The sequence below is a fragment of the Bemisia tabaci genome, chromosome 9 (assembly GCF_918797505.1).
Source record: "Bemisia tabaci chromosome 9, PGI_BMITA_v3".
NCBI lineage: Eukaryota > Metazoa > Arthropoda > Insecta > Hemiptera > Aleyrodidae > Bemisia > Bemisia tabaci.
In genome coordinates this window covers 4,380,934-4,407,937 of record NC_092801.1, presented here as the reverse complement: position 1 = coordinate 4,407,937, position 27,004 = coordinate 4,380,934, and the positions used below count along the sequence as shown (strand labels likewise).

The 27,004-nt window shown below is 40.2% G+C and overlaps 1 protein-coding gene across 2 annotated transcripts; it reads right to left on the bottom strand.

The window, feature by feature from the left end:
* Positions 1-4,507: 4,507 nt before the first annotated feature.
* Positions 4,508-25,964, bottom strand: LOC109040322 (UDP-glycosyltransferase UGT5). Of its 2 annotated transcripts, XM_019056253.2 has the most exons (7): positions 25,223-25,964; positions 24,561-24,803; positions 20,974-21,170; positions 18,860-19,334; positions 8,543-8,771; positions 6,802-7,024; positions 4,508-5,102 (listed from the first exon to the last, which is right to left on the bottom strand). In XM_019056253.2, the coding sequence occupies exons 2-7, from the start codon at positions 24,735-24,737 to the stop codon at positions 4,817-4,819; spliced, it is 1,587 nt and encodes a 528-aa protein (XP_018911798.2). In that variant the 5' UTR covers positions 24,738-24,803; positions 25,223-25,964; the 3' UTR covers positions 4,508-4,816. The 2 variants fall into 2 exon arrangements, with proteins under 2 accessions (XP_018911798.2, XP_072160258.1); XM_072304157.1 differs by lacking the exon at positions 25,223-25,964 and having other exon boundaries at positions 24,561-24,831.
* Positions 25,965-27,004: the final 1,040 nt, after the last annotated feature.

Here is a 27,004-nt window from a genome sequence, read left to right as displayed (position 1 = left end):
ATTAAAACCCATAAGACCTCTCCTCATATTCAGAAAAAGAAATTCAAAAAACGGTGCAAGAGGGGAGCAAGCATAAAATTACCTTTAGCAACAAACCCAATCTGGGTAGGGTCCTTATTAACACCAAAAATCAAAAGAAGGACACAATGGATTGCAGCGGTGTTTACCAAATAAATTGCAAATGTGGCTTGACGTACGTGGGACAAACAGGAAGAAAAATTGCGACCAGGGTTAAAGAACCCCTAGCCTGTGCCCGTCTTCAAAAAGCGGGCCAATCGTCGTTGGTGGATCATTTAATAAGCGTAAAACATGACCCGGAAGCCACGGAAGTACAAGTAAGGAAAAAAGGCGCCAAAGGAAAGAGAATGAATCTCTATGAGAAATTTTACATTGAGTCCCAGAAAGGTGACAACCTGCTCAATAACCAACAAGAGAGTGAGGTGGCAGCACTGATAGCCCCTCCGATCCCATTCAGAGAAAAGTCGCTAACGCACGTACACTCTGAATGGGGCGCCCGATTCCCTCATGCGGCCGGAACCGATTTCCGTCGCTGTCTATTGGATGCTCGCACACTAATGTTTTTGTCTAACACTTCAGTCTCAGCAGCATTAGTTAATAAAACTCTTACACTTGTTAACTGGTACAAATCACTTTTGAGTTTTTTTTTTTTTTTTTCAACCCAAAACTAAATAGGCCAACCAAAAGGACAACCAAGCTAACAGAAAACACAAAATGTGAAGAACAAGTGAGAAATATAAGGAACCAAACTAAAATATTAATAAACAACATAAATTAAAATAAAGAGATCAAATATACAAACTCTGAGTTCTATTATTATTATAATCGATTAAACACTCGACTTAAATTCAGTAGTTCAGAAAACTGTGCAATATAGATATATCCAGCCGAGACGGTAACTAAAAACCAGAGTTTAAACACCAGAACTCAGAAATTGACATAATCAATAAAAGTCACGTAGAAATAGGAAATCACTTAAGGTTTCAAGCATTGAAAGAAAAATCTATGAGGATCATAAATCTCGAAAAGTCTAGAAATCATAAAAGTAAAAAAACGTACACGTACACTTTATGAAAAGAAAACTTTATATTTTGTATTACGAACAAATCGTTATCACGCTCACTTTTATTTTTGTAAAACCCGATGCCATTTTCGCGGGACGCGTGAGACGGTGCGCGCGGGTACACTAAACTGATTTGGGAGGGTAAACACATTGCGGTGCAGTGCAGTGTCCAGCTTCGCTGCACTAAGTCCAGTCTCTAGGTGCATTGTATCAGCGTTATCTGAATTGCCGCATAAACGCACATTTCTACTCCTCCTCTAAGCCACATAGTGCGGTATCAGGTGTATCCGGGAATGGTGAGTTTATTTTGGATCTTGATTATTTCGTCTTACTACTTGATCAATTGTTGCGACGTTGCCACATATTTTCAATTTACTTCAAAGCCGGGAGGTAATCGGAAATCGGTTCCGGCCGCATGAGGGAATCGGAGGAGGGAATTGGATGGCGCCCTCCGAATGTACATTCTGGCCTATTGCGCATGCGCGGGCATCGAGAATGTTCCTCATTTTGTTCACTTGAACAACCATAAGTTACAGGAATGAGTAAAAGATCATCGAGGGTATCTTCTGCTTCTCGTCAAACTGTACATTATTTCTCAAGAGAATGATGAGTGTACATTCGCGATGCCCGCGCATACGCAGTACGCCAGAATGTACATTTCGAGTGTACGTGTGTTAGCGGCTGTATGCACCAACAACGAACGGGCAGCTCGATGACGCAACGGCCGGAAAACAGGTGATAAAGACGCGTTCGCGGCTACTTGTGCACCTGCGCGTGTTTTAATTACTGTTTTTAATAAATTTTAGTAAACATTTTTGATAATAGTATAGAATATGACTATGCGTTTACCAACCAAGTGGCCTGAAGATGATGTGTACGCACCATCGAAATGGCTATCGCCTAAAATCTGAAGACAAGCAGTGATCGGGAAAAAGGTAAAATCATCAAAGATAAAATGCATCCCGATAAAAAGAAGTTCAACTTTAAATGCTTCAAAATTGTTGTTATAGTCAGATTACTTCACTGTGTTGTTCTTCATTTTGTTCACTTCGCAAGTTTTTTTTCCCCCTCCAAGTATAGCGACGATGCGTAGGTGTATGAAAATCAGTACAATCAGCTTTGGCGGGCGTTTCATTGGATCTAGCGTTCTGTGCCGCAGCCACATGCCATTGAATACCGTCGCAGCGATGAACGCTGAAGACTGGATATAGTGCCGTCAGATCACTTGGAAAGAAAGTCGCTTGGATCTAGAGTCTAGACTCTTCTAAACATTCACAAGAAAAAACACTCTTAATTCAATCCGATTTTTCCCTGGATTGAAGAGCCGAGCCTCTTGATTTGGGCGGATTTCCTTTCGATTCAAGCACAAAGCCCGATTGAATCAAGAGCATTTTTTCTTTTTGATCTTTTTAAGAGTCTAGACTCCAGTTCCAAGGGCCTTTTTCCCAGTGAGAACGACAGTTCGTCACCTTCCAGGCAAAGTATCACAAGCGCCATGCGACGTTTAAACATTTCCGCCGCCATTTTATTTTTTTACAGAGAAATTGTTCCACGAAGCTGTCCGAAAATTTCACAGAATTTTCTTTGTGCTGCCGATAAAATTTAGTGAAATTTCCAAACAGATTCAACCAACAATTTCTTAGTAAAGAAATAAAATGGCGGCGGAAATTTTTAAACGTCGCATGGCGCTTGTGATACTTTGCCTGGAAGGTGACGAGTTATCGTGGATATTCAAAGAAAATGATCGCTCCTGAAGTTGTTGTCAGTATTAGGCGAAGGAATTCAAGGAGCAGCAGTGTGAGGTAAAGCGCTGTGTGAACACTCGAACGCTGCCGTTATATTTGAGCAAAATGCGAATTTTCTAGATGGCATGGGATTGTATCATTTAAGTTTTTAGGACATTGCAATGAAACGCAATTTTTTTAAAAAAACAAGGTAAAAGGCATTCGTAGTTTTCTTCGAAAATATACATTTTATTGGGAGAAAGTGGTATCACTGGAATATCCATTCACATTGGGAAAAAACTACGGATGTAATCACCATTTTAGTGTTGTCATGGGATGGCATCTGCGGTTTTTGCTACTGAGCATACTTCAAGCGCAATTTGTAAGCTTCGAAGCCGACGAAATCGCGAAAAGCTTCCCTCTCAATTTCATCTAGAATTACTCTCTCGTCCTCTGGGCGCTCGTCGTCTATGAGTCCTCTTCGCCACCACCAGTTTCTTTCACTACTTCCTCCAAGTTGGCCATCATTTCTGCAGTTATGCACGTGCCACTGTCCGGTTTATTAGCAGTGTTTTCTTGTCCAGCAACTGAGTTGTCATTATTTTTTGGCATGGAAACCAGTTTTTGCACGTTTTCTCAAGCTCTTCGTAGGGGCTAGAAGGTCAGTCTCTTGAGTTGGCTCCATTGTATTTCGTCCCTCTATGAAAGCGACACTTGAATGTCTGCCAAGGATGTACTTTTTTACATGATTCTGGACATCGGTTGGAAGTGGGTCATCGTTCAGATCACCAGCTTTTCTTAAAAATGCCTATAAATTCTCAAGACAATCTTGGTTCAACCTTTCAGTAAGGATGTAATCGATCCCATAGGTTTACTTCAATTATTGATACATATGTATAAACCTCTAAGAGCATCAATGGAAAATAGGACTCCCCTTTGGCAAGGTAGAATATCTTTAGGAATCTTTGGTTCAATCTCCCTCATATCCTTTACCATCCGATACATTTTGTCAAGAGCTTCATTTTGTTCTTTCAAGTAGATACCATATCCGCATAGTTCCTTTTTAGCATCGAATTTGTTACTAGAATTGAAAACGTCAAACCAATCGTTTGTCGTTCTGATATATCTTGCTGCTGCTGCGTAGTTCCTGTATTTTAATTTTTCATCGTCGCCACCTTTGGTCGCCACACCACTGGATGGCATTTGCGACACTCTCTGATAGTAGCCGTACAGTAGTTTGCACACATTGCCGCTCATAATCCTTAACATCGATGTGATTTTGTCTTATTTTGTGGCAGAACTTCCATATTCTCGTGTTTAGCTTAAGTAGCTAAATCTAATCATGACCAAATCATTCGTCATGACTGAACCATGACGCCATAAACCATGAATTCATTCAACCCTGTTTACTTGTTGAGTTTTCTCATAGAGACAGGTGTGAAGCTGGTTGCTGGTTTTAGCGACAGCTATGCATAGCTCACAGTTTACATGAGACTTAATTCCATTCTAACCAATGTTTTTGTTCCTTAAACTCTTTTATAGCTCAAGCTAAAACTTATACCAGCAATGTATTTGTTTGCAAGATTGTATATCAGTGATACGTCGATGATATCCTCAGAAATCGTGATGGGGGCAGAAACGACTGTTTTTTGGGGGAGACTCTTTTGAATCATTACGTAAAGGCTAAATTATCATCCAAGAATTTTTTCAAAATGTTGGTTTTATTCATGAAATATTATATCCACCTGTTGGTTTATACTTAAAAAGAAGGGGAACAAAATGAATGAAGAAAATGTAAAGTGGAACTAGTCTTGTATATTTTGGCTTTCAATTAATTAATGTTTTACGTGAAGAAATTAAATAAATGTTAAATCAATACCAAAATAAATACGTATACATCAAGTTGCGGTTGATACACTTTTTGTTAAAGCTCGCCTATTCAAGACTTCTGTTTCTTTGACAACTTAATCGCCTTAACAACTAGTAAGTATTGTATAATATATTGGAAAAATCAAGATTTTTTAATTTTTGTTTGAGACTCTTTGAAAACAATGAAAGAAAGAACAAACCTACCTAAACAATACACAGTATAGATGACGAAAGAAATTAAAATCAGAAGTATGGATATAATGTCTAAACAAAAATATTGAAACATAGTGGTATCGGCAGTTGCTGGTCTCAAATGAGACGCTCCACCATGCTTAGCCACGTGCTCTACCCAAAAGACTGCCTGGTCCATGCCTTTAGAGGTAAAATCCCGGGATATGGTGGAATGTCTCTTCATATTCTTGGAGTACCTGAAAGGTTTCAATGTTGATTAAAGAATGCTTCGTGTTAAGGCAGTAAGGCAGTAAGGTGAAATTTCTTTCAGCTAACCTGCTCTTTAAATCAGCATAAAGCTGAAAATCTCAATATAGAGGGGAAAAGTTCATATGGGCAAAATTTTACCCTAAGAGAGATACGCCGCTTGGTGCACCACCAGTAACGACCATTCAGGAAGGCAACTGCAGAAGAGTTTCGGGTCTAACTGGAGCCATGGTGGTCGTTCCTGAATGGTCCTTACTAGAGTTGCACCAAACAGTGTTTCTTCTTGAGGGAAAATTGTGCTCATACGAGCTTTTTCCCCTCTTTATTGAGATTTTCAGGTTTATGCTGATTTGTAATGCACGCTGGCTTCAAAGAATTCAAACTTACTGTTTTACGAATCGTGTGTAACGCTATCAGTTTGTAAATGCTTGGTGTTAGTGTACGGATGAACGTATTTCAGTGGTTACTAGACTGTCAAGCGATTTATACTCCTCGCAAAGTCTTTTATAGCTACAACTTGATTTCTGGTAGTATTCACTACGCGTCTAGAAAATCTACCGGACGTCTGGTCTACACTGCTAAGGAATTAAATGGATTGCATTTTCCAATTTGGAACTTTAAATTCTGGCTCTTCTGGGAAAACACTTATGTGCATGGGGAAACTAAAGGCACATACGTTATTTTTAAACTGGGCTAGAATTTGTAGTCCCAAATTGCAAAATGTAGTCCAAATATAGGTCGTTACTCTTCCTGTGGAGCATACATTGCTACATAAACACAACCTTCTTCCTTTTACGCACTACGACCTCATAATTTAAAGAGGGCAAACTGATGTATTCTTTTTTAATTCAATTGTTGTATAGCTTTGAAAGCTCGAATAAGTAAAGCGGCGGCACGGACCATTCCCGTTATCGTGATATCACCGTCTATTGGACTGTAATGTGGAACTACAATGTCTGGCTCACATTTTTAAACCACGCAGCTGCCTAGAGAAATCAATAGTATGTGTGTCGTTTTCGAGATGAGCTAGAAATTGCAATTCCTAATTGCAAAATATGAAACTCCAGTTAACATAAACGGTAAAAGGTTTCAGAGAATTTTACGATGTCTTGCATCGTATTCCAGTGCATCTCTGACTTCCGCACTCTATATTGCGTTCGTTTAAAACGAAAAAATGCTGGACTTTGGTGTAGTATGCAGCGCTCCCAGAATGCATGGCAACATAATCGTACTAAATTCATCAAAAGATCCCCATTTTTGAGTAAGTAAATTAATCGTCTTGTAAAATATATCCACACGGTGAAAAAAACTTCGTGCGTGGGACCCGAAGTTTAGATCGGGTGGATCTCTGAAGTTTTCGGATCACGTGTCTAAAAACTCGAGGTCCAGCTGCCGAAGTTCGGGTCCGAGATCTGAAGTACTTCGATATGTACCGAAGGGTTCGTGTCATATATCTGAAGTACTCTGGTACATACCGAAGTGCCTCGATGTCTAACCCGAACTTCGGCAGCACGACCTCAAGTTTTTAGACACGTGATCCGGAAACTTCAGAGATCCATATGACCTCAACTTCGGGTCCTACGCACGAAGTTTTTTTCTCTATGCACGTTCTCAGTGTAACTACCCTCTTCGGTGCTCGATCCTTATTTGAAACTATGAACCTTCATCCTCTACGGAATTACATCTTACCTCTCGTCGAAGAGCACCGCTTCAAGGGCGGCTTTGATTTTTTCGTACGCGTGCAGATCCTGTACTTCCAGCTTGACCCCTATCCCAGCGTCTACAATTTTTCCGACGTTGCAGTCTTGGTCACCGGAAAAAGGAATTCCAACTAAAGGCACGCCGTAGTGCACAGCCTCCTGGAAACTTTGAAGGCCTCCCTGCATAATGTACGCTTTCAACTTGGGGTGAGCTAATGAAAGAAGTAGAGCATGGAAATCGGTTACTTTTTGAAGGTTTAACGAGCTTGATTTGTGTAACTTTTCATAGGTCATGCTGTGGCTAGGTTTTTTGTAGGGACACTGGAAAAAAAACACATTGGATCTAGAGTCTAGACTCTTAAAAACATCGACAAGAAAAAATACTCTTGATTCAATCAGATTTAAGCTGAAATCAAGAACCAAGCATCTTAATATTAGCGGATTTCCTTTTGATTTAAGCTTAAATCTGATTGAATCAAGATTCCTTTTTCTTGTTGACGTTTTCAAGAGTCTGGACTCTAGATTCAATTTTTTTTTTTTTTTTTTTTTTTTCAGTGGACGTTAGATAGTTTTTCTTACTTAAAATTTCGTTAAATAAAAAACCATTGAGTTCAATATAACTTCAAGATAGTTTTTCTGAGGGAGACAATGCTGATAAAAATTCAACCGCTCAAATGCCGACAGTCGAGTTGATGTGTAGGCAACGTTTGAATATGAGTTCAACGAATCAGGCAACTGTGTTTCCCCAGTTTGCCTACGTCAGCGCCCGCCAAAAATATAGTTTTCAACAACTGGTCCCATTTTTGACATTTTCAAAACGGAGTATCTGTACCACTTAGGGTTTAAAAAGCCCTGAAAAATTCCAAGGAGCTCACTGGAAAAAAAACACACATTGGATCTAGAGTCGAGCCACTTAAAAACATCGACAAGATCAAGTACTCTTGATTCAATCAGAATCTTGCTTAAATTAAGAACGAAGCCTTTTAATTTGAGCGGCTTTCGTTTTGATCCAAGCAAAAATCCGATTGAACCACAAGTATTTTTCTGTCAATGTTTTCAAGAGTCTGGACTCTAGATCCAATGTGTGTTTTTTTTCCAGTACTTAGTTTACTCCGTACTTTCAGAAAATGAATTGTCCAAAAAAATGGCCGTCATTGATCCAATCTTGTTTTTTAAAAAGTAAAGAGAGCATTTTCTCGCAGGAATGCTTCCAGATTATTTTTGCGGGATGATCAATCACGAAAAACAAGATGAAGTTCTGTACTTTGAGCCAGTATTGAAACGCGTCAAAAGCCATGATGCTGTGTCCGAAAATATCCGCGCCACTGTAATCACTGTATGCCGCGACTTACAAGGCCTGGTTACACGCTCAAATTTCCGTCAATTTTAGATCAATATGATGGCGGTCAAATTTTTGCAAGCCGCAAAAATTTGATGGTAAATGGTGCGCACCGGTCACCATTTGATCGGAAATTTGAGAGTGTACCCAGGCCTATAGCCCGTGTCAGTTGCTCTCATATCGACGGCATGGATATTTCAGACGCCATCTCGACAGTCTGGACAATGTATCTTGGAATAAGATCTTGTTGGTCATTTTTATGAGTCCTGAGTTTTGAGCGTCTTAACTAAGAAAGGTACCCGACAGGTTTTCGCACTGATGACCCTGAAACTCAAGTACTGAGACGGAAATATATGCTGTAGAAGAATTCTTGCTCGATAAGATTCTATACCTAGAACGCTGTCCTGTGGCAGCCATTTTTGTGTCAATATGTTTTCTGATTGGCCGGGAATTTCTCCATCCAATTCCCACTTCCACACCACTCGGTATTCTGGGTGCTCCCTGAAGAACCTCAAAAAGTTTGACCTCACTTCAGCAGGCAGCGATTTGCTCTTGACGTTGCTTCCAAGACTGAAATAAATTGCTCCTTTTTCTGATCCATCCAGCCAGTCTTGAAGTCTCTGTTCAATGGAAATAATAGTAACTCGAATTTATGTGCAAAATGCCATTTTTTGGTAAATATTCTTTCATAAAGTATGAGTGCAGCACACCGCGGCGCGCGGCGTGCTGCCAGCTAGAAACGCGCACTGACGCCTACAAACCTAAAGGGATACTTCAAGCATTCAATGCATGAAGTAGCCCTTTAGGTTTGTAGGTGTTACACACTGAAACGAATCATAGGTTTGCCCGGTCATGGACTTCCTCCAAAACTTCTCTCAGCTATATCTCTCATTCCTGTCGGAATTTCAGACCAAAATGACCCACCAAATGACCCAAATCACATACGTATTTTCATCGTAGAATTTGATTTTGGACCTTATTTTGGTCGGTTTATTGGCGTAAATGCATATTTTCAGGCATTTTCATGAAACATTGCTCGGGATTAGTGGAAGGTGTCATTGTGAATTGTCTCTCCAGTTTCATTCGACCGTTTCACTCGTCTCCATCAAATTTTCAAGTTGAATATCAAGTTATGTCTTTTTATCGTAGAATTCGATTTTGACTATAATTTTACAGATCTATAGACACAAACATTACAGGAAATTAACATTACAGAATTAATTATTGGGTACACAAACAAATGCCTTGATCTTTGATCTTGATCAATAGATCTGATTATCGTGCAGCTGTCCGTACTAATCATTTAAAACTAAAATAGTTAGAACTTATTGATTTGATAGATGATGATAATACACTGGCATTTCATAAAAAAAAGTCTGCACTTATTCACTACGTACGGTTATTACGGATTTGAACACTATTGAGACACAACAAAAAAAAAAAAACTGATATATTCCCATCATTTTCTAAATCGCCATCATCGTCCGTTTCGTCAACTTCCGCGACCTCTATTTCCTCTACTTCTTCAAGGAGGTTCCGCCTCGAGGTCGATAACACTGTCATCATTGTTATGAGGGACCATAAGGGCAGCAGCCTCAGGGTCAAGAACTTTGCGCCTCTTACTTTTTGAGGATTTTTATCTGAAGTGGGAGATTCGAGAAAGATACAATTGTTAAAATTTCTGAACTTAAATTCCTTCAGTTTAGAGAGAGAGAGTAATTTATGTTATTTAATTAGCTCATTTAAAAAAACAGAAGTTATGGCAAATATTATCTATTATGTTCATTGACCGTCCCATTTATTATGTTTACTCTTTTCGTAAGTAGTAATGATGAGCACGAAAATCACAATGCTGATGAGAACGAGAGTGCGCAGAAACGCACCATCACTTAAACGTTTTCAAAAAAATCCACTATCTCGGGTTCGCGGCGAAACATCAACTCCTTTGATAGCCATCGGTCAAACTTTTTTAGAAAAGCTTCTTCTTTTCTGGCAGCACTTCGCCATTTTTCCACAAGAGATTGACAAAACCGATTGCACTACTTTTACACAGACCATCGACGACAATTTTATGTATGTATGTATGTATGAGCCGCTTTTACGGCGCGCTAGGGCGCTCTGCGACGCCTATTCTCCACAGGAATCTGTCATGGTAGAGATCCTCCGGAAGGTGGCATCTCTCCATCTCTTCATGGATGCCCTCTACCCACCGTTTGGCTGGACGCCCTCTCCGTCGCCTACCTGGGGGGACCCACTCCAACACCTTCTTCGGCAACCTGGTATCAGCCATTCTCTGCACATGCCCATACCATACCAATTGCTTGGTCATGATATCGTGCACAATCGTCCCCTCAACGCCCATTATCTCTCGGACACGTTCATTCCTGACACGTTCCCTCCTCGAGATTCCAGCCGATCTTCGCCAGAAATCCATCTCGGTCGCCTTGAGCATTTCTTGGGTCCGCTTCTTCAACTGCCACACTTCACTGCCATAGGTGATAATAGGCTTGACAACCGAGTTATAAATCCTCTTCTTGTTGTCTTTGGAAATCCTTTGGTCCCAAAGGATCCCATTAAGCATGGCGATGGCTTTCCTTCCTAGAAGATTACGGTCCCGAATGGCCTGATCCAGCTTCCCATCCGAAGTCAGGTTCACCCCCAGGTACTTGTATTGTTCGCAACTTTCTATATGTTGACCATCCTCCAGGACTATGCTTCGCTGAGCACCTCCGACTGACATCTTTTTTGTCTTACGGACACTAACCTCGAGGCCCCATTTTATCTACAGTTACCATTTGTTTAACGTCGTCGGTAAACTGTCTTCTCTCAAGCTAGTTCTTATGCATATATCAGCGACCTCGCAGCTTTGTAGGCTACGTTTGATACTTGAGGTGATGCTACAGCATCGCGTACGGAGAAAGCCGGGTAGTGCTGACCGATTGTGAGAGGCCTTTCTCCCAAGAGACAAAAGTTTGCCGTAAGTTGTGTCTCAGAATCCAAAGGTCGAATATTGTCAAATTCGGGGACATTCCCTTCAATCTTTATCCTTTGTGAATAGGCAAGGACAGTTTCATTGTGGCCTCGGTCACATATCCTCATTTGATTCTGGTCATTTGAGACCAATTGAGCCTTAGTCCCCTCGGTTCCGAAGGCAACAGCTTTTAAGTAGTATTTTGGACGCAAACCAGCTAATGCGTAAGATTTTCCTTTTATGGCCTCGACATCATCATTTAAGTCGTTAAAGGTAAAGTTGGCTGGTATTATTTCATTCGGATTTAACAAAAGTGGATTCTGTGGAGCATTGTCCCATTGACAACCAGGAATAGGATTGTTTTGATAAAATCTGATCCTCTCTGCTACCGGTGTGGCAGCCAAGCTCAACGCCTCAACTGTCTGGCGGAGATTGGTAGCAGTAATGTTTTCGGGTCGTGGTACAAATCTTTCACCGCCTGCTAGTGTATCCCTTGCATACATGGGAAAGTATGACACATCAACTTCCTTCACTACTCCGATTTGGTTTATTGGACGAGACAAACAATCTGGAAGAGTGATATAAGATCGGACTACATTCTGGAAGTCACTCGACAGGAAGGGGGTGTCGAAGGATAGATTATCACGAATAGGAAGGTTGAATGCTTTCTTGAGGCCATGCATTTTGGCGTGATGTGTAAAGATTGCCACTCGATAATACTCATAAAGAGTACCTCCAACGGGAACACGGTTCGGAGGCATTTGCGCCAGAGCTGTAAATATACATGCAACTCCAAAGCCCATCTGACGGGTAGTAATGGCGATAACGACGGCACGGTTGGTATTGTACGACTCAAGTCTACTCGCTGCATTTTCTCCTGTTTTCACTCCAGGAAGAAGTTTATTTGTGAGGTCGCGATTTAACGCTTCTTGCAGATCTTGGTTTTGTTTTGACCGATGGCTCTCTTGTCGGTTACTCGAACGACTGCCTTTGCTGTTGGTGTTGGTTCGCCGACCACCAGAGCGTTGATGTTGTCAATTTTATGTTCACTACGTAAAAAGTCAACCAAAAACGCACTATCACTTAAACTTTTCCCAGCGTCCCAGAGCTTTTCAAAGAGCTTAGAATATGAAATTTTAAAGTCCGACATAGTTCGAAGGGGGGCAGCCTTTTTACACGATTTGTTCTACATACAAGAGCAAAAAAATCGTCTCGAAAATGAAAATGAAATCACGAATTATAACAATCTACACAAACCGTCGTCACTTTAAACCACCTAATCAACACGTGAAACTGAATAGTATAACCTCAAAACTGATTATTTGATGCATGATTACTTACCTTTGCAATTGTTTGCACCAGATTCGGGTGGCATGGCATAACAGTTTTCAATAAATGATTTGGCATGAAAGATTTCCCGCGCGGAAGATCATCGTATCTCAAATCGTACAATCGAAAATCCGCATCAGCCATTTGCGGCTTATGTCGCGCCTTAAGCAACCCTGATTATGTTCTCTTTTACATTGACGTCAAAATAAACGTTGTTGCTTCTGTGGGCCGATCCTTTTAGGATGCATAATTTGGAATTGGTGGAAATCCTGTAGCGAAAGGGTTCTTTTGTGGATGCAGATAACAGCTTATTCCCCCTTGCGAATTCTGTCAATTTATCGAAAATTACATTTGGCAGACAGCATTTGGCATTTGGCATTACAGATCTGGGAGCTAAATTTCGGATTTCCACCCCTGCGGGGTGGGAAACTGTCTGTAGTTGCGGGAGACGCAACCATATTTGCTGATGTTCAACACTGCAGTGTAGTTTTCGTTATGTTCACAATATTACTTAGATAAAAGTACCAAGCCTCAATCCGCAAGTCCAATCCGTGTAATCATCGGAGTAAGTCGGTTAAACAACCCGGGATATTTGCGTCTGGGAAAGGCAAATTCGACAAAGCTTAAGGAGGGGGGTTGGGGGGAGTAGAACTAAGATATCTTTGGCAGAAAAATGTTTTAGTTGAAACCATAATAAATAACTGAACAACTTAAATATTTTTGAAAACATTTAAAAAGAGGAACGCTCCAATGTACTAGAGCCCAAGGTGGTCAAACCGCCTGAGCCGCCTGGCTTCATCAGACAAAAATCAATATATTTCGCGAATATGCACCTATCTGCAGCCAAATATGGCTGATTATCATTCTCAATAGATTACTTGAGCACGCTATATGCTTACTTTCTCGGTGAAACGCGGTGATTTTTTTAAAAGCTTGCTCTAAGTTCAATTTTCATCTTTTTGAAGTAGTTAACTTTAGAGACACGTGGTAGCCTTTAAAGTTGAGATTTTCTCAATTATTGCCAGTGAAAAATGTTCCTCAGAATTTCAAAAATAATTTTCAAGCATCAAAAGTTACATTATTAAACCTCACAACAAAATACAAGGGTTGACAATATTATGATGGAGAGAGACAATTTTAGGAATAGCAGAATGTGCTACATTTGAGGAGCTCTAGGGAAAAAAAGGGGCTAAAAAACTAAAATTAAATGCCAGATTCTCAAAATATGAGTCTATAGGAGCACTTTAGGCCCATTCCGGATCCAAAATGAGCGACACCCCCATGTCCGACCTTTTGCCCATTCCGTTCCAGTGTGCGGCGTGCTGCCAGCTAGTAACGCGCACTAACGCCTACAAACCTAAAGGGATACTTCAAGCATTGCGCAATAGGCGATAACGCCTACAAACCTAAGGGGATACTTCAAGCATTGCGCAATGCGTGAAGTAGCCCTGTTAGGTTTGTTTCGCACTTAATGCCTTTCTTGTTTGCCCCTTCAGCATGTTCCATTTGTTCTGTAAGCAGCTTGATGTCCTGAGTCCATTGAAACCGCAGGCAATGAACTCCCTGGTTTTCTTATCCCATTGGGCTCTTTTCTCCTCCCAAGTCTTTCTGTCCGTAATTTTGCACTCCACAATGTTTTTGTACTTGTCAATTAAACCTAACGAGCAGTCGACCTTATCAGTGGTTAAGATTTTACCTCTGTTCTTGTTGGTGGTGTTCGCTGATTGTTTGCCTTTCCCTTTGGCATTTCCTTTGTTCCCCCCAGATAACTCTCGGTTTATCTCTTCTGCATCCATAACGACAACGTCAGAATACATAATTGCACTTAAGTTACCAACCGTCACGAACTTATTAAAATTTCACAGATTCACAATTATCACAATTCACAAAACCGAAATAACCTCGCAAGTCGAACACAACACACGAGTGACGTGATTTCTGGGAAAAAAGTGGCTGCGAATTGACCGGAAATGGCTCTTTTCTTGCATGTTTTGGAAGAGAGTAGCACTGTAATCAGACACTCATCAGTCAACAGCCTGTTGACCGCTAGTTGACGAACTAGAGGTTGAAATTTCGTCACAAGGCACCCGGCTCCGCTGAACTGGTAGTTCGCCTCAACTACTAGTTGATCAACTAGCAGCTAACACCCAGTTTGACAGGAACGGCCCCTAAGGCGTAGCAGAGACCTTATAATTGATAGCCGAGGGTCGTTGCCCATCTGCGGAACTTCGACCTCGATCGTGGAGATCTTGGGGCTCCCGGTCATTGCGGCGGTGGGCTTGGATATACCCAGTGAGTCTAGGTGGGCTTCCATCGCCGATTTGAGCTTGCTTTCTGCTCTGGCCATGGCTTCTTGGCTAGGGGCCGGCGACTTGCTCACGGTGGATGTAGCTGGTCATCGGCTGATTCTTTAGAAAATTTCCTGGCAGAATTACCATCGTTCGTGGTACCAGCACCTTGTTTCACTTGCTCCAGGATCAGCCCAAGGCGTTCCTGGGCTATTCGCCGAATTTCCTTTTTCCTGGATGCTACAATGGCTTTAAACTCAGGACCTTTGGCCCGTCATTTTTCGAAAAGTATTCTGTAAGCAATGTGCAAACAGCACTCTATGAATCTAATATGTCTGTCTAAGAATCTATTGTCTGTGTAATGAATCAGTAGAAAAACACGGGGGAAGAACGGGGAACAAGGCTAAAAATACACAATCATAAAAACCGAGACGTTTCGACTCAAAACTGAGTCATTTCCAGTCACAAATACAATACAAATTCCACAAAAATGATGAAAACCTGAGCCCTACATGGTGATGGCCGGGATCTGAGAAGAATGATAACAATAACGAATGATGAATTTAATGAATCCAATCTAATATAAAAAAAAATAATAAAAAGAAGGGATAAAATTGACAAAAAAAGGGGAATAATGAAACAAAATAAAATCAAACAAAGAGGATCCACCCGACACAATGGCCAAGTGTCATTTGTGGGTGTTTTATTTTCGTTTTTTGTTTTTTTGTTTGTCACCTATTTGTCTGTTTTTACATGTTGTACACTAAAACGAAAATAAATCCAATTCAATTCAATTCGATCCAAGGAGACAGCCCGAATTTGAAGTGTTCACTCTTTACACTTGCCGAATTCATGTCATTGGGTTCGCCCCGCAAATGTCACATTGGGAAGAACATTTTACCCCGGTTAACGTATGCACAACTTTTCCATCCAGCATGGTTTGATGGAGCTCAAAGTCGATTGTATACTTGCCACTTTCGCGTGAAACCAGATTATTTATCTCGCTGTGAATCTCTCATGCAGAGAGTCGACCAGCTCTTTCGTCTCGTTTTGAAAAACTAATCGAAATGACCGGCAATAAAACGTGGAGTTTGGGCGAGGGTTCCTCCACATGACCTCTCCTATCGGTGTTACTAGTTGGAGAGGTACGAAAGCGGTAAGAAAACAAAACTCGTCCGTCGCTGGCTGCTGTTTTTTAAATTTTTGCTATATTGGCTGTGACCAGAAGAATCATTTAATCCCCATTTGCCTATCAATTACACAAAAAACAAGGGGCACATAAAATGACATGAAATTGATTAAAATGGAAAAAAACTTGATAAAACAGTTTTGGGCAGCTTTAAGAGGTACCGTCCACGTAAACTTCTTTTGAATTTCCCAAGCAGATAGGTTCCTAGCGCAAGTATTAATAAATTATCTCAAATATAAATGCTCTTTAATGATATGAAATGATTTTTAAATGATAATGATCTTTCCAGGTGAGCCTCCTTTTCATAACAGCCGGTCCTCAACCGCTCGCCTTGAGCAGTCGGCGGTTCTTGCTAAGAACTTACTCACTCGCATGAATCAGTTCGGACAAGGAAAATTTTGAATCGGGAACCAGTGCGGACCAGAGTTTTGGTTCATCCGGGAACCAGTTCGGACTAAGGAGGACGGCGACAGGAAACGGGAAATATTCGGGTTCACCCATTTTAATTTGGAGACGCAGGGTTGTATCTTAATCGATGTGATTAGACAGTCGTCAGTTTTCCTGAAACATCTTATAAGGCGACTTTTGCCGGTTGTTTCAGTCGCGTAGACTTTTGGTAGGTACGCCTTTTTCTTCTACCGAAGTTTTTTCAGTCCGGGTAAACTGCCACTACTCATTCGCATATTGAAAAAAGCTAGAATGTACTCATATTTCCGATCGGTTAAGTTCAAATCAAGATTCAATGCAAGAATTTCGCCATCGGACAGATTTGATGCTTGATGTCCCTTTGAAGTTGAGGGCTGCAGCAAATCCGCTACAAACCTGAATAACTCTGCTGTTTCGCGGGAGGCGAGAAGATCTGCGACACTCCTCTTATTAGAATTAAAAAATTAAATTTAAAATCAGGGCACTATACATTTATTACAGGCGTTTTTTACTTACATTGCTTAAAGTTTTTTCGGCCCATCCCGAGCCATCATCAGAGCTTCAAAGCTTTGCCACCAAAAATAATAATAATTATAAACTACTACAGTACAACTACATAATGAACTACACAATCATATTGCAAAATATTACTACTCTTTTTAGTTTTTTAAGAAGCCTCTCCAAAGGGAATTTCAGGTTTTCCCCGTTTGGAGTTAGGATCGATGGTTATACTCTCCGTGACGACCTGTCCTTTAAACTTCGAAATATCTGCGTATGGAAGAGAAGTTTCATTTGCTAGCCATCGCTCATGTCGTGTTTGAAAGAAAAGGCGGTCTGCATGCGGCCCTTTTCAATTGCAACGTGCAAGAAAAGGCACATTACAGCGCGTTGGTAACAGCGCAAAGACACATTCATTCGTGCGAATGATGTGCACATTAATGGATTCCGTGTTGTATCTACAAAATTGAAAGCGCGAGGAGTGAGCTCGCATTGTTCCACTCCATGCTCCCGATAAGGCGCTCAGATTTGGGAGGAAAGTTCAAAAGAAGACCCCTACTGTTCCTGTTTCAGCTGTGTTGTAACTCGATTTTGTCCTCGTCCATTCAATTTGATGTCTGATTTTTTGGAAAAAAAAAAAACACATCGGATCGAGAGTCCAGACTCTTTAAAACATGAACAGGAGAAAGTATACTCTTGATGCAATCGGATTTTTGCTTAAATCAAGAACCAAGCCTCTTAATTTGAGCTGATTTCCTTTTGGTTTCAGCTTAGATCGGATTGAATCAAGAGTATTTTTTCTTGTCAATGTTTTCAAGAGTCTGGACTCTAGATCTAATGTGTTTTTTTTTCCAGTGCGCCTTTCATTTTACACTTTAAGCGTTGAATACTTCACAAAACTAGTGTGTAATTTTAAAAGTCGAAAATTAAAAAAAGCGGTAAAAAAATTACATGATACACGAATTTCTCCGCCAGGTAGCTCTCTCCGTGAGAAATCGTTCCCAACCCGTTCGCCGGAGAGCTGCGGCGTGCCACCAGCGCAAAACTTGCACTGACGCCTACAAACCTAACAGGGATACTTCACGCATTGCGCAATGCTTGAAGTATCCCCTTAGGTTTGTAGGCGTCATCATGCATTGCGCAATGCATAACAGGGCTCACGTCGTAATGCACACAGTTCCGTTTGGCAGAAATACGTTCAATGAAGACTGGAAGAGATACGCCTTCTTCATCCTCAGTGAAAGTATGTGATTTTAAAATGAATCGGTGAGAACGGAAACACTCCAATTCGGTAACTCGAAAATACTCAATTTCTACTAAAGACAGTTAATTTACATTAAGGTCGTCGAAGTTAGCGCGTCTGCTCCAACCTGGACCTTTAAAGTGGCCATAAGTTCTTGTCTTTTGGCAGCAGAAATCTTTCTCTTTAACTAACTTCCTCACCTACTGCGCAGTTTTGTGTGTGTCTTAATTACTCTCATTTTTCCGAGTTGATGTATTTTTGTTTTACTGATTCAAGTATCACTAGGTGGTTACGCTCCCTGAGAGCTTTGCGGGCGATTTCCGAAGCGCCTCAGCGTTATACGTCACGCAATACTGCCGTGTTGAGGAAAACCGCCGTATGAACCTCTAGGCGTTGCCAAATTTCCTTCGATAAAAAATGAGTTTACTGGCAAAATTGTCATAATTTTTCTTTAAATTTTTCAGAAATTTTTGTTCGCAATTTAATATTAAATATCGAAAGAATTCAAGGAAAAATAAACGTAACTTCCCGGAAAAAACATGTTTTATCCGGAGAAATTTGGCAACTCTCGAATGTTCATACGGCGTTTTTCCGTTGCACGGCAGAATACTTGTGAGATTTTTGCTACAGTAAATTTTTCGCCTTTTCGGAAAATTACTTCTGCATTACGGGTGCAGAATCACTTCCCTCCTACATCGTATACTATTGGAATTTTTTCTTTTTTTTTCTTCTTCTTTTTTTGGAATTTCAATTTTTGGAGTTACCTTCGGCAGTTTTTCAGGAGTTTTCAGATGTAAAGGACCAACTTCAACAACATTCGGACCTAGAAGTCGTGGATAATAGTAGAGCGGGTTACTTGCTACCAGCGCCAGACTGACATTAGACCAGCAATCATCTGCTAGCTTCTCAGATCCCGAGCCATACATTTCCTTGAGATAACCCCTGACAGAGGTGTCGTGTGCCCGTCTGTATGCAGTCCCGACATAATAGTCCGCAAACCAGTTGTCCATTTTTTGCCAGAGATTCATCCGGTTCGTGTAATGGTTGAAGACAGACGGTTTGTAAGACATGTGTGATATAGACCCTATGCTGTCTTCAACGATGGACTCCGTCGGATACGGGGTTAATGCAATTATAGGTACAGTCCCATTATAAATTCGTGTCATAACGCATGCGAATGGGACATGAAACGTTTCGACAATAACGAGATCGAATTTGATTTTCTCCTCATTGACAAATCTGAAACCAAAGATTAATGTCGCAATTTTTGTCAGTTTTTTTTTTATTTTTCTCAAAAAAGAACTATGAGCTATAAGCAACTTGATTTATGTATACGTAGGTTTTTAGAGTGGGGAACGGGGTTTGGGTAATGTAGCCGCTGGAGCAATTTTTTCCTGTATTTAACCGCATTGACAGATGAGTGAGGTTTGTTTTAAATTGATATATGAATGAATCTGGAATAGAACGCCAGGTAAACTATATTGTAAGCCGATTTTCACATGACGATCAGTCAAGAGATATAATTAAATCAATCCTGCGACTGGTGACTGTCAATTTTTAAGATAGGTATCACTCCTTAAAGGATGGCACACGACCCGCGCCTCCGTAGTAACACTTCATCTAGCGTTGAGAGTTCACTAATTACCTCACACGACCAGTGTGTAATTTTCAAAGTCGAAAATTTAAAAAAAAAAAAAAAAAAAAAAAAAAATAAAAAGAGAGAAAAAAAACCGATACACGAGTTTCTCCGCCAGGGAGCTCTCCCCGCAAGAAATCATTCACCGCTCCGCGCGCGCGGGAGAGCCAGCAGCGCGAAACGCGCACTGACGCCTACAAACCTTAAGGGCTACTTCACGCATTGCGCAATGCTTGAAGTATCCCGTTAGGTTTGTAGGCGTCAGTGCGCGTTTCGAGCTGGCAGCACGCCGTGCCGCAGTGTGCCTGTTAGAATGTTGGCAATTTGACATCAAATTCAAATTAGCGACTCAAAAACATCAGTTACGTAACTTTCGTGATCTTTCAGTCATTATCCGACTTATTTCTTCCTATTCTTGAGTTTTGGACCATAGTGCGCCGCGGACGGCGGCGCTTATGAAATTCTCCCCTGTGCTCAATCGAAAAGACGGATGACTCAACCGCACTTCAAGTATTCGCGCTCTTCACATCAGCTATTGCCAACTTTAATTGGACCAATTAATTGTTTACTTCTAAACGGTTGTGCGGATTTTTGTGCAAATTTCAGTGAATTTTCCGCAGCAAAAAGGAAAATCCTCAAAATTTTCGAAGGAATTCACGCTAATAAAATGGTTAAAATTTACTTTTGTAAAACTCACCACTTTCACTGATTATATTTTACTGTCGACGCGTTTCGAGACCAAGTCAAGGTTCCCTCTTCAGGACTTGATGCGTGCGGCGCGACTGTTCCGCGGTCGCTGGTGTGATCGTCAGAGGCCGATCCAGTAATTTGGCAACACTGGATTTCCTCCACTTTACCCCATGTTAAATAATCTATTCTTGTCAGATCACTTGGCCTCTCTAAGAATCGATTTATTTCCGTAGGTTTAAATCGAGAAAAACAACGTTGCCAATTTGCTGAATCCGCCAATGGTGATCGTCGTATCGGTCGGTTTTATCAATCTTGGTATTTCCGACGTTGTCCTCTTGATCATTGTTTTCCTTTGAATATCCGATGTTGTCCTTCATAGCGTTATTTTTCGGAATTAATTTTAAATGTTCTCTTGTGAACAGTTAAATTACTCAGTTAAATCTGACAATAGCTGATGTGGCTCGGTTCCTTTCTGTTAAACGCAGTTCAATTAATACACAGATTAATAAAAGTAAGCATGCAATTACAATTTCGTTCACGTCAAAAACCTACCTTTGAAATCGCAAGTGTGCGTCACTGAGCAGTTGTTGTCTCGGAATACCAGCCAAGGCTGGAAATTGCAAAGTGAATTCCCACCGCGTTATCGGTTTTTGCATATTGAAAGTATCGTCATCTTGAGTATCGTCCGAGAAATATTTATAAGAAAACGAGACATCTACGAAGGTGTAATTCTCGTGATTGTTGAGTCCCTGTGACAGGTGTGAAAGAATAAGCTGATGAGTTAACATGAGCTGACAATCAGATCTCACTAGATGGACCATAAAAATACACTAAAATACAAAAAACAAATGGGTATACAAGGCTAGAGGAGACATAAACAAGACATAAAGGTTTTATGTCTCCTCTAGCCTTGTACGAGGTCTGTTAGATTAGAAACCGGATTTTGGTCATAACTAGCCTACAATGCGTCCAAATTACGTTTTCTTGGGCTTTTCTGATAGCTGAAAATATATTCAAGAACACTACGTTCACAAATTTGAAAAATCCTAATTAGCTTCGTTGGTATGTGGCTTGAAGTAAGGCAACCTCAAGGGTGTTTTGCGATTTTTATGTTTGACCGAACTTGTCTCTCTTTTTTCGGTCTTGCACAACATTTTTCAACCCACAAGGACGATTGGAGTTTCGTCTCCATATCGTAGCCGTACACTAAAGTATTGTCACCGAAAATTATCCTATCCAAAAATGTAGGATCATTGTTAGAACGTTCAAGCAGCTAAAGGTAATTTGACATTTGGTTGGATTTTCGTTCAACGGACAACAATCAAGGGGCAAGTGTACCTGAAACTCGATGCGTGTCTACATATTCTATCAAAATTGTATGTACAGAGCCTTCAGAAATATTACTCTGTTCAACAAGCTCGAAACGACCATTTTCGAGCACTTTTGCCCGCATTTCTTCCACGTGACAAATGTCAGTCGCCGTTGAGGGTCGATTCCCATGCTCCTCATTTTTGACGAACTCCTGACCAGTTTTGAATCGTTTAACCCATTCAAAACAGTGGGAACATCTCGTACAATGATCATGGTAAACTTTTCTTAGCATATACCAAAAGTTTCGGTACAAGGTATACCGAGTTTAAAACAAAATTTTATGTTGAATCTTTGCTCTGTCAGTGATCGCATGCTAAAATCGCAAAACGCACCTGACTTACTCGTATTCAAGATGACACAGAATAAACACTGATAAAAATAAACAAAATCTGTGAACGTAGCGTTCTTAGGTATATTTTCAGCTATCAGGAAAGCTCAAGAAAACCTAATTCGGACGCATTGTGGGCTAGTTAAGACCAAAATCCGGTTTCTAATCTAACAGACCTCGTATACCCATTTGTTTTTTGTATTTTAGTGTATTTTTATTGTTATCTGCATTGGGGCTATTGTTTCTCTCTCGCTCCTATATGGATATACATATGAATTTTTATTTTCAAGATGAGTAAATGTTTGAAAGTAAATCACAAGTTCGATTTTAGCTTTCATTTATAATGCAGTTTTTTCTGAAGTATCAGCCATGGATTTTCATGTATCGACTTTCCCGTGGGAGCGAGTAGCTCATTTAAGAAGAGTTGGATCCAAATGAGTTACTTGCTCGTATGGGAAAATCCAAACATGAAAATACACGGCTGATACCTCAGAAAGGACTATATTTCAAAGTTTTAAGTCTCAAAATATTTAACGGAGTATAATTTATATCCGATGACTTTTTAAATGGGAGAACTAATCTCTCGCGAACGACGAAGATATTGAATTTTCAATAAGGTTTTCAGGCAAGTAGAACACATTTATTTTTATTTCATAGTTTAATTCACCCAGAAAGCTGTGCGGTTTTTTCAGCTACAGATATTTAGGGACAGTGTTCGAAACTCACCTTTGAGTTTTAGGGGCCAAATTGACTTTTAGCCTATATATTACGGCGCTTTTAGTGAAAAGTTAGACGCAGCATGTTTTCGTGACAGAAATAGTAAGTAGCTGTAACTTGGGGAAAACAAAAGCACTAAGAATGAAATAGTGAGGAATAGAAAAAGCAAGCTTTCACTTGCAGTTCTGAAAATTCTGAGTTTTTTCAATTCAAATAGATTTGTTTTCCCTTCTCTATGTGACTTCCTGTGAATAATCCAGATTTTTGAGGGGCAATATTTAGGGGCCACGTTGGCCTAGAAGAGCCTTCATTTTTTAGGCGCCATGACCGATTTTTTAGGCGCGTTGGCGCTTGTGAGCTTCGAACACTGTTCACGAAGAAAAGAATGAAGAATACCAACATTTCTAAGGCTACTTCAGTTTGGACCCAAGTAGACTTTTTGGCGAGGATGATCCCCTTAAGTGTCAATATCATTTATTCTACTCATCATATGACAGATGATATGCAAGGGTAAGTATACGGTGCGATTTACTTGGACATTGATTATCTCTATACCCGTGCAGTCTACTTCGGTCCAAAATCAGTTCGTTTACAAGACTCGTTTTGCTGCTTGTGCATTTCAAAGAGTCTATTCAATTTAAATTCATATTCCTTGCTACCGAGTTTCTAAGAATTTTAAACACCTCTTCAATGCGAGGATGAGGTGTAACTTTACGGCTATAACTATACATGGTATGACCAATTTTTGAAATTTCAAGCTATCGTAATGTCTTTTGTGGATTCGTATGTGTTTTGCACCGTAAATGTGCTGCTTGAAGTCTTTTGAACGTCCAGATTTGTCAGGACTGTCTGCTACGTTCGTCTGATGTGCTCCAACAAGAGCGAACTTTTTGGCATTTTACCGACACACAGTGGATCGAGTCAATAGGTGAGGTCGGACAAAGTTCGGAAAATTTAACGCTTATAACTCCGTTCATACAAAACTTTGAAATTTTGAAAGTGGCTCCAGTGGTTTCCGCGTGAAATTGTCCTGCATGAGCACTCCTTGAAATTAAGATGCGACGAAATAAACATATAAATTTGCAGTTTTAGTCAACAATTTCATGTCCGACCTCTCTCATTGACTCGTATCCACTGTGCAACAGTCTGCTTTCTTTGCCTTAAACTCTCTTCAATCGAAAATCTCGGAAGTAAAACAGCGTTTTACTAAATAAAAACTTTCCAATCGATGGAGAGGTTACAATATTGGTAAAGCAATCTCCTCAATGGTTATATTGTTTACTGTTACCAATTACCTTCCAAAGATTTTGTATCTTTAAGGAAGGCCTCACTTGAAATATCATGACACCAAGAGCAGCTTCGGAAAGATTAATGCAACGACAACGCCAAAGGTGAACCTTTTAAGAACGTTGGTCGGATATGTGTCCTTTTCATAATTGGGCGTATTTCTATCAAACGGAACTAAGCGCCAATTTGAGTTCCTTTTGAGGAATTTAGAATCCCGGATAGCGCGTTTTGTGAAACGGACCTAAGCGCCATGGAAAAGCATTGCGAGTATAGGACGGAATGAGCCGGACGCCCGATTCCGCCGCCAATCCAAGCCCCCCCCTCTACCTTCCTCACCCTATGGCCCTTAGGTCCGTTTGATAGAAATACGTCCAATTAGTCATTCAGATTACTTTTAGTGATATGGGAAGATTCACGCTAGTACGATTTTGCTTACCGGTACAGGATTTGGGCTGATCACGAACAATTCGTGACCCCTTGTGATTAACCGTTCGGTCAGAGCCATTATCGGACGTTGATGACTGAAAGAAGGCGTTGGGAAATACACCAAAATTTTGTAGGCCTCCAAACCAGCAGTCAGCACCATTATTTTGAGCAAGTTTTGAATAATCATTTTTCATCCGATTTCCTGTCAACTGCTCCTCAAAGCTGTGTTGAGTCGCAGATAATATAGTTCTCGCTTTTCTCGCTGTAATCATAATTGTCATAACTAATAAATTAACATCAAAACGAACGCCAAAAAACGAACATCCCCAAATGCATGAGAAAAAAAATCATGGATATTTTTAAGACGTGCCATCCACAAACTGATTTATGTCAGGAAAAATGCAGCGTCGCTAAGCAAGATACGCGTTTTTTGCAGTTTCATCGTTGATCTTGCAATAATTACCGTGTCCTGCATTCAAAATAAAAGTTGATTTACGTTATTTTGCCTTGACTGAACGACTTAAACTCAAGTGTTGTCCGCCTTTATTTAAGGTTAAAATAGGTTGTAAATGATAAAGGGGCGATTTAACAGTATTGCTTCATTCTGAAATTCTACCTTATCTACCGATATGGAATAAGAATAAGAGGGATAATAGATTCTTAAGTACATACCTTTACGAGATCGTGTATCTGCATTAACTTAAATCGAGTGTAATCATATAGATTTTATGAAAATATAGCACAACCTTTCACAGAGTACGACTTCTTTTCATGGTCAACTTATCAAAGTGAATGAACGGTATCGATACACTCGCGTTTACGACCTACCTTGAACTTTTGATATAGTACTTCTCTAATCTCACAACTGCTCTAATTTATCTTCTCATCCTTATGCAATGCATGAAGAAAAAAATTCTGCCAGAAATATACTGAAAATATAACTTTAAGAAGTTAACGGACTAATTTTTTTTTGCTCTAGCTTTGTGTGCCTCAGGGGACAAGTTTTCTATCAACCCGGTCGCCATGAATTGAATTCGCGTCTGGGTTAACCTGGTAAACCTGGTTTCCCACCAACCACTGAATGAAAGGAACGCCTCGTTCCAGGGGACGCGCAGAACCAGTAACAAGCTAGTTCCCCTCCGTAGTTTGCCATTTTGTCTCGCAAGGTGGGGAAAACGTTTTCATTTTCCGCAAACCTGGAAAACCTGGTTTCGGAGGGGAAGAATTCTTCGTTGGACTTGTCCATAAATTGAATCAGTGAGAACGAAAACACACCAACTCGGTAACTCAAAAATGTTCAATTTTCATTAAAGAGAGTCAGTTTTCATAAAGGTCATTGAAGTTAACGCATGTGTTCCAACTTGAACCTTTAAATTGTCTTTGAGTACTTGTCTTTCGGCACCAAAAATCATAGACATAAAGAATAAAAATTAAATAAAAAAAAGAAAATTTGAAATATATGATGTATAAACATACTTAGTATTAAGTAATAATTAGCCGCCAATATCCGCTAATCTGTAAAAACGGTCCATTTGATCCGAAGAATTACGCTAACATTAGCCGTTCGAGGGGGCTCAGATTTTTGGGGTCTATGTCTAAATTGAATGTCCATAGGGTAGAGATGTATTTCTGAAATTTTCATGCTTTCGTCCAGAAGTGCACGATTCTTATGATATTTTCCACTTATCGGCCCCACTAGTAATAGGTATTTGACCTTCACCTTCAGGTATTTTAATACTATGGTAACCACCAATATTTCACTCACGTTATAACATCGCGTAATCAAGATGATCTGGGCTTCCCATCCGACGGAAGTGGCAGAGATCGGGATCGTAGTAACTGCGCCACCGGTGCTGAATATGTAGGGATGCGCTGATTTTATTGATTCATTGATACACCAGCACGCAGAACAGCTAGAATTTATAATTCTTACCAAATATTGTCCGCTGTAAGGCACTTCCCATGAACTTAAATTTTTTCACTCTCTTACAAGTAGCGCCTTGAAGTGTGATCATATTGCATGCTTCAGGGGGGGACTACTTTCCTCAGTATTCGCTGCAGTAATTCCCTTCCATTGTGGACAGACAATACATTTTACTCAAACGTTCAACTCGTGCAGTTCCACAAACTGTTTTAGCTTGTAAATAACACTAAACTTTTTTTCCCCCTCTCTTTTTTAAGTGAAACTTTTAAACATTTTGAAATACAGTAGGGAATAAACATTTCTTGTAATGCAGTTTCATGACCTTGTCACATAATTATTTCTTAAAATTGTTCTCCTTCTCTCCATTTAAAGGAATAAATTTTCAATAAACCACAAATTGTTTTCTTGGTGCATTGCGAGTTCTGTTGAACTCAGTAGTAAAAATTAATGATTATCACAACGTTTCGACTAACAAATAAATAAAAAAAAATTAGAGTTATTCGTCTTCTTCGACGGCATCCATGATGCAT

Bases quoted from the DNA above. Each gene is read 5' to 3' on its own strand.
- LOC109040322 (XM_019056253.2), bottom strand. From the start codon at position 24,737: ATGATTATTCAAAACTTGCTCAAAATAATGGTGCTGACTGCTGGTTTG. The intron at 7,025-8,542 runs GTATAGAATCTT...TTCTTTCATTAG, and splicing joins GCCACAGGACAGCGTTCTAG to CTCACCCCAAGTTGAAAGCG. The intron at 5,103-6,801 runs GTAAGATGTAAT...GAAACCTTTCAG, and splicing joins GCGGTGCTCTTCGACGAGAG to GTACTCCAAGAATATGAAGA.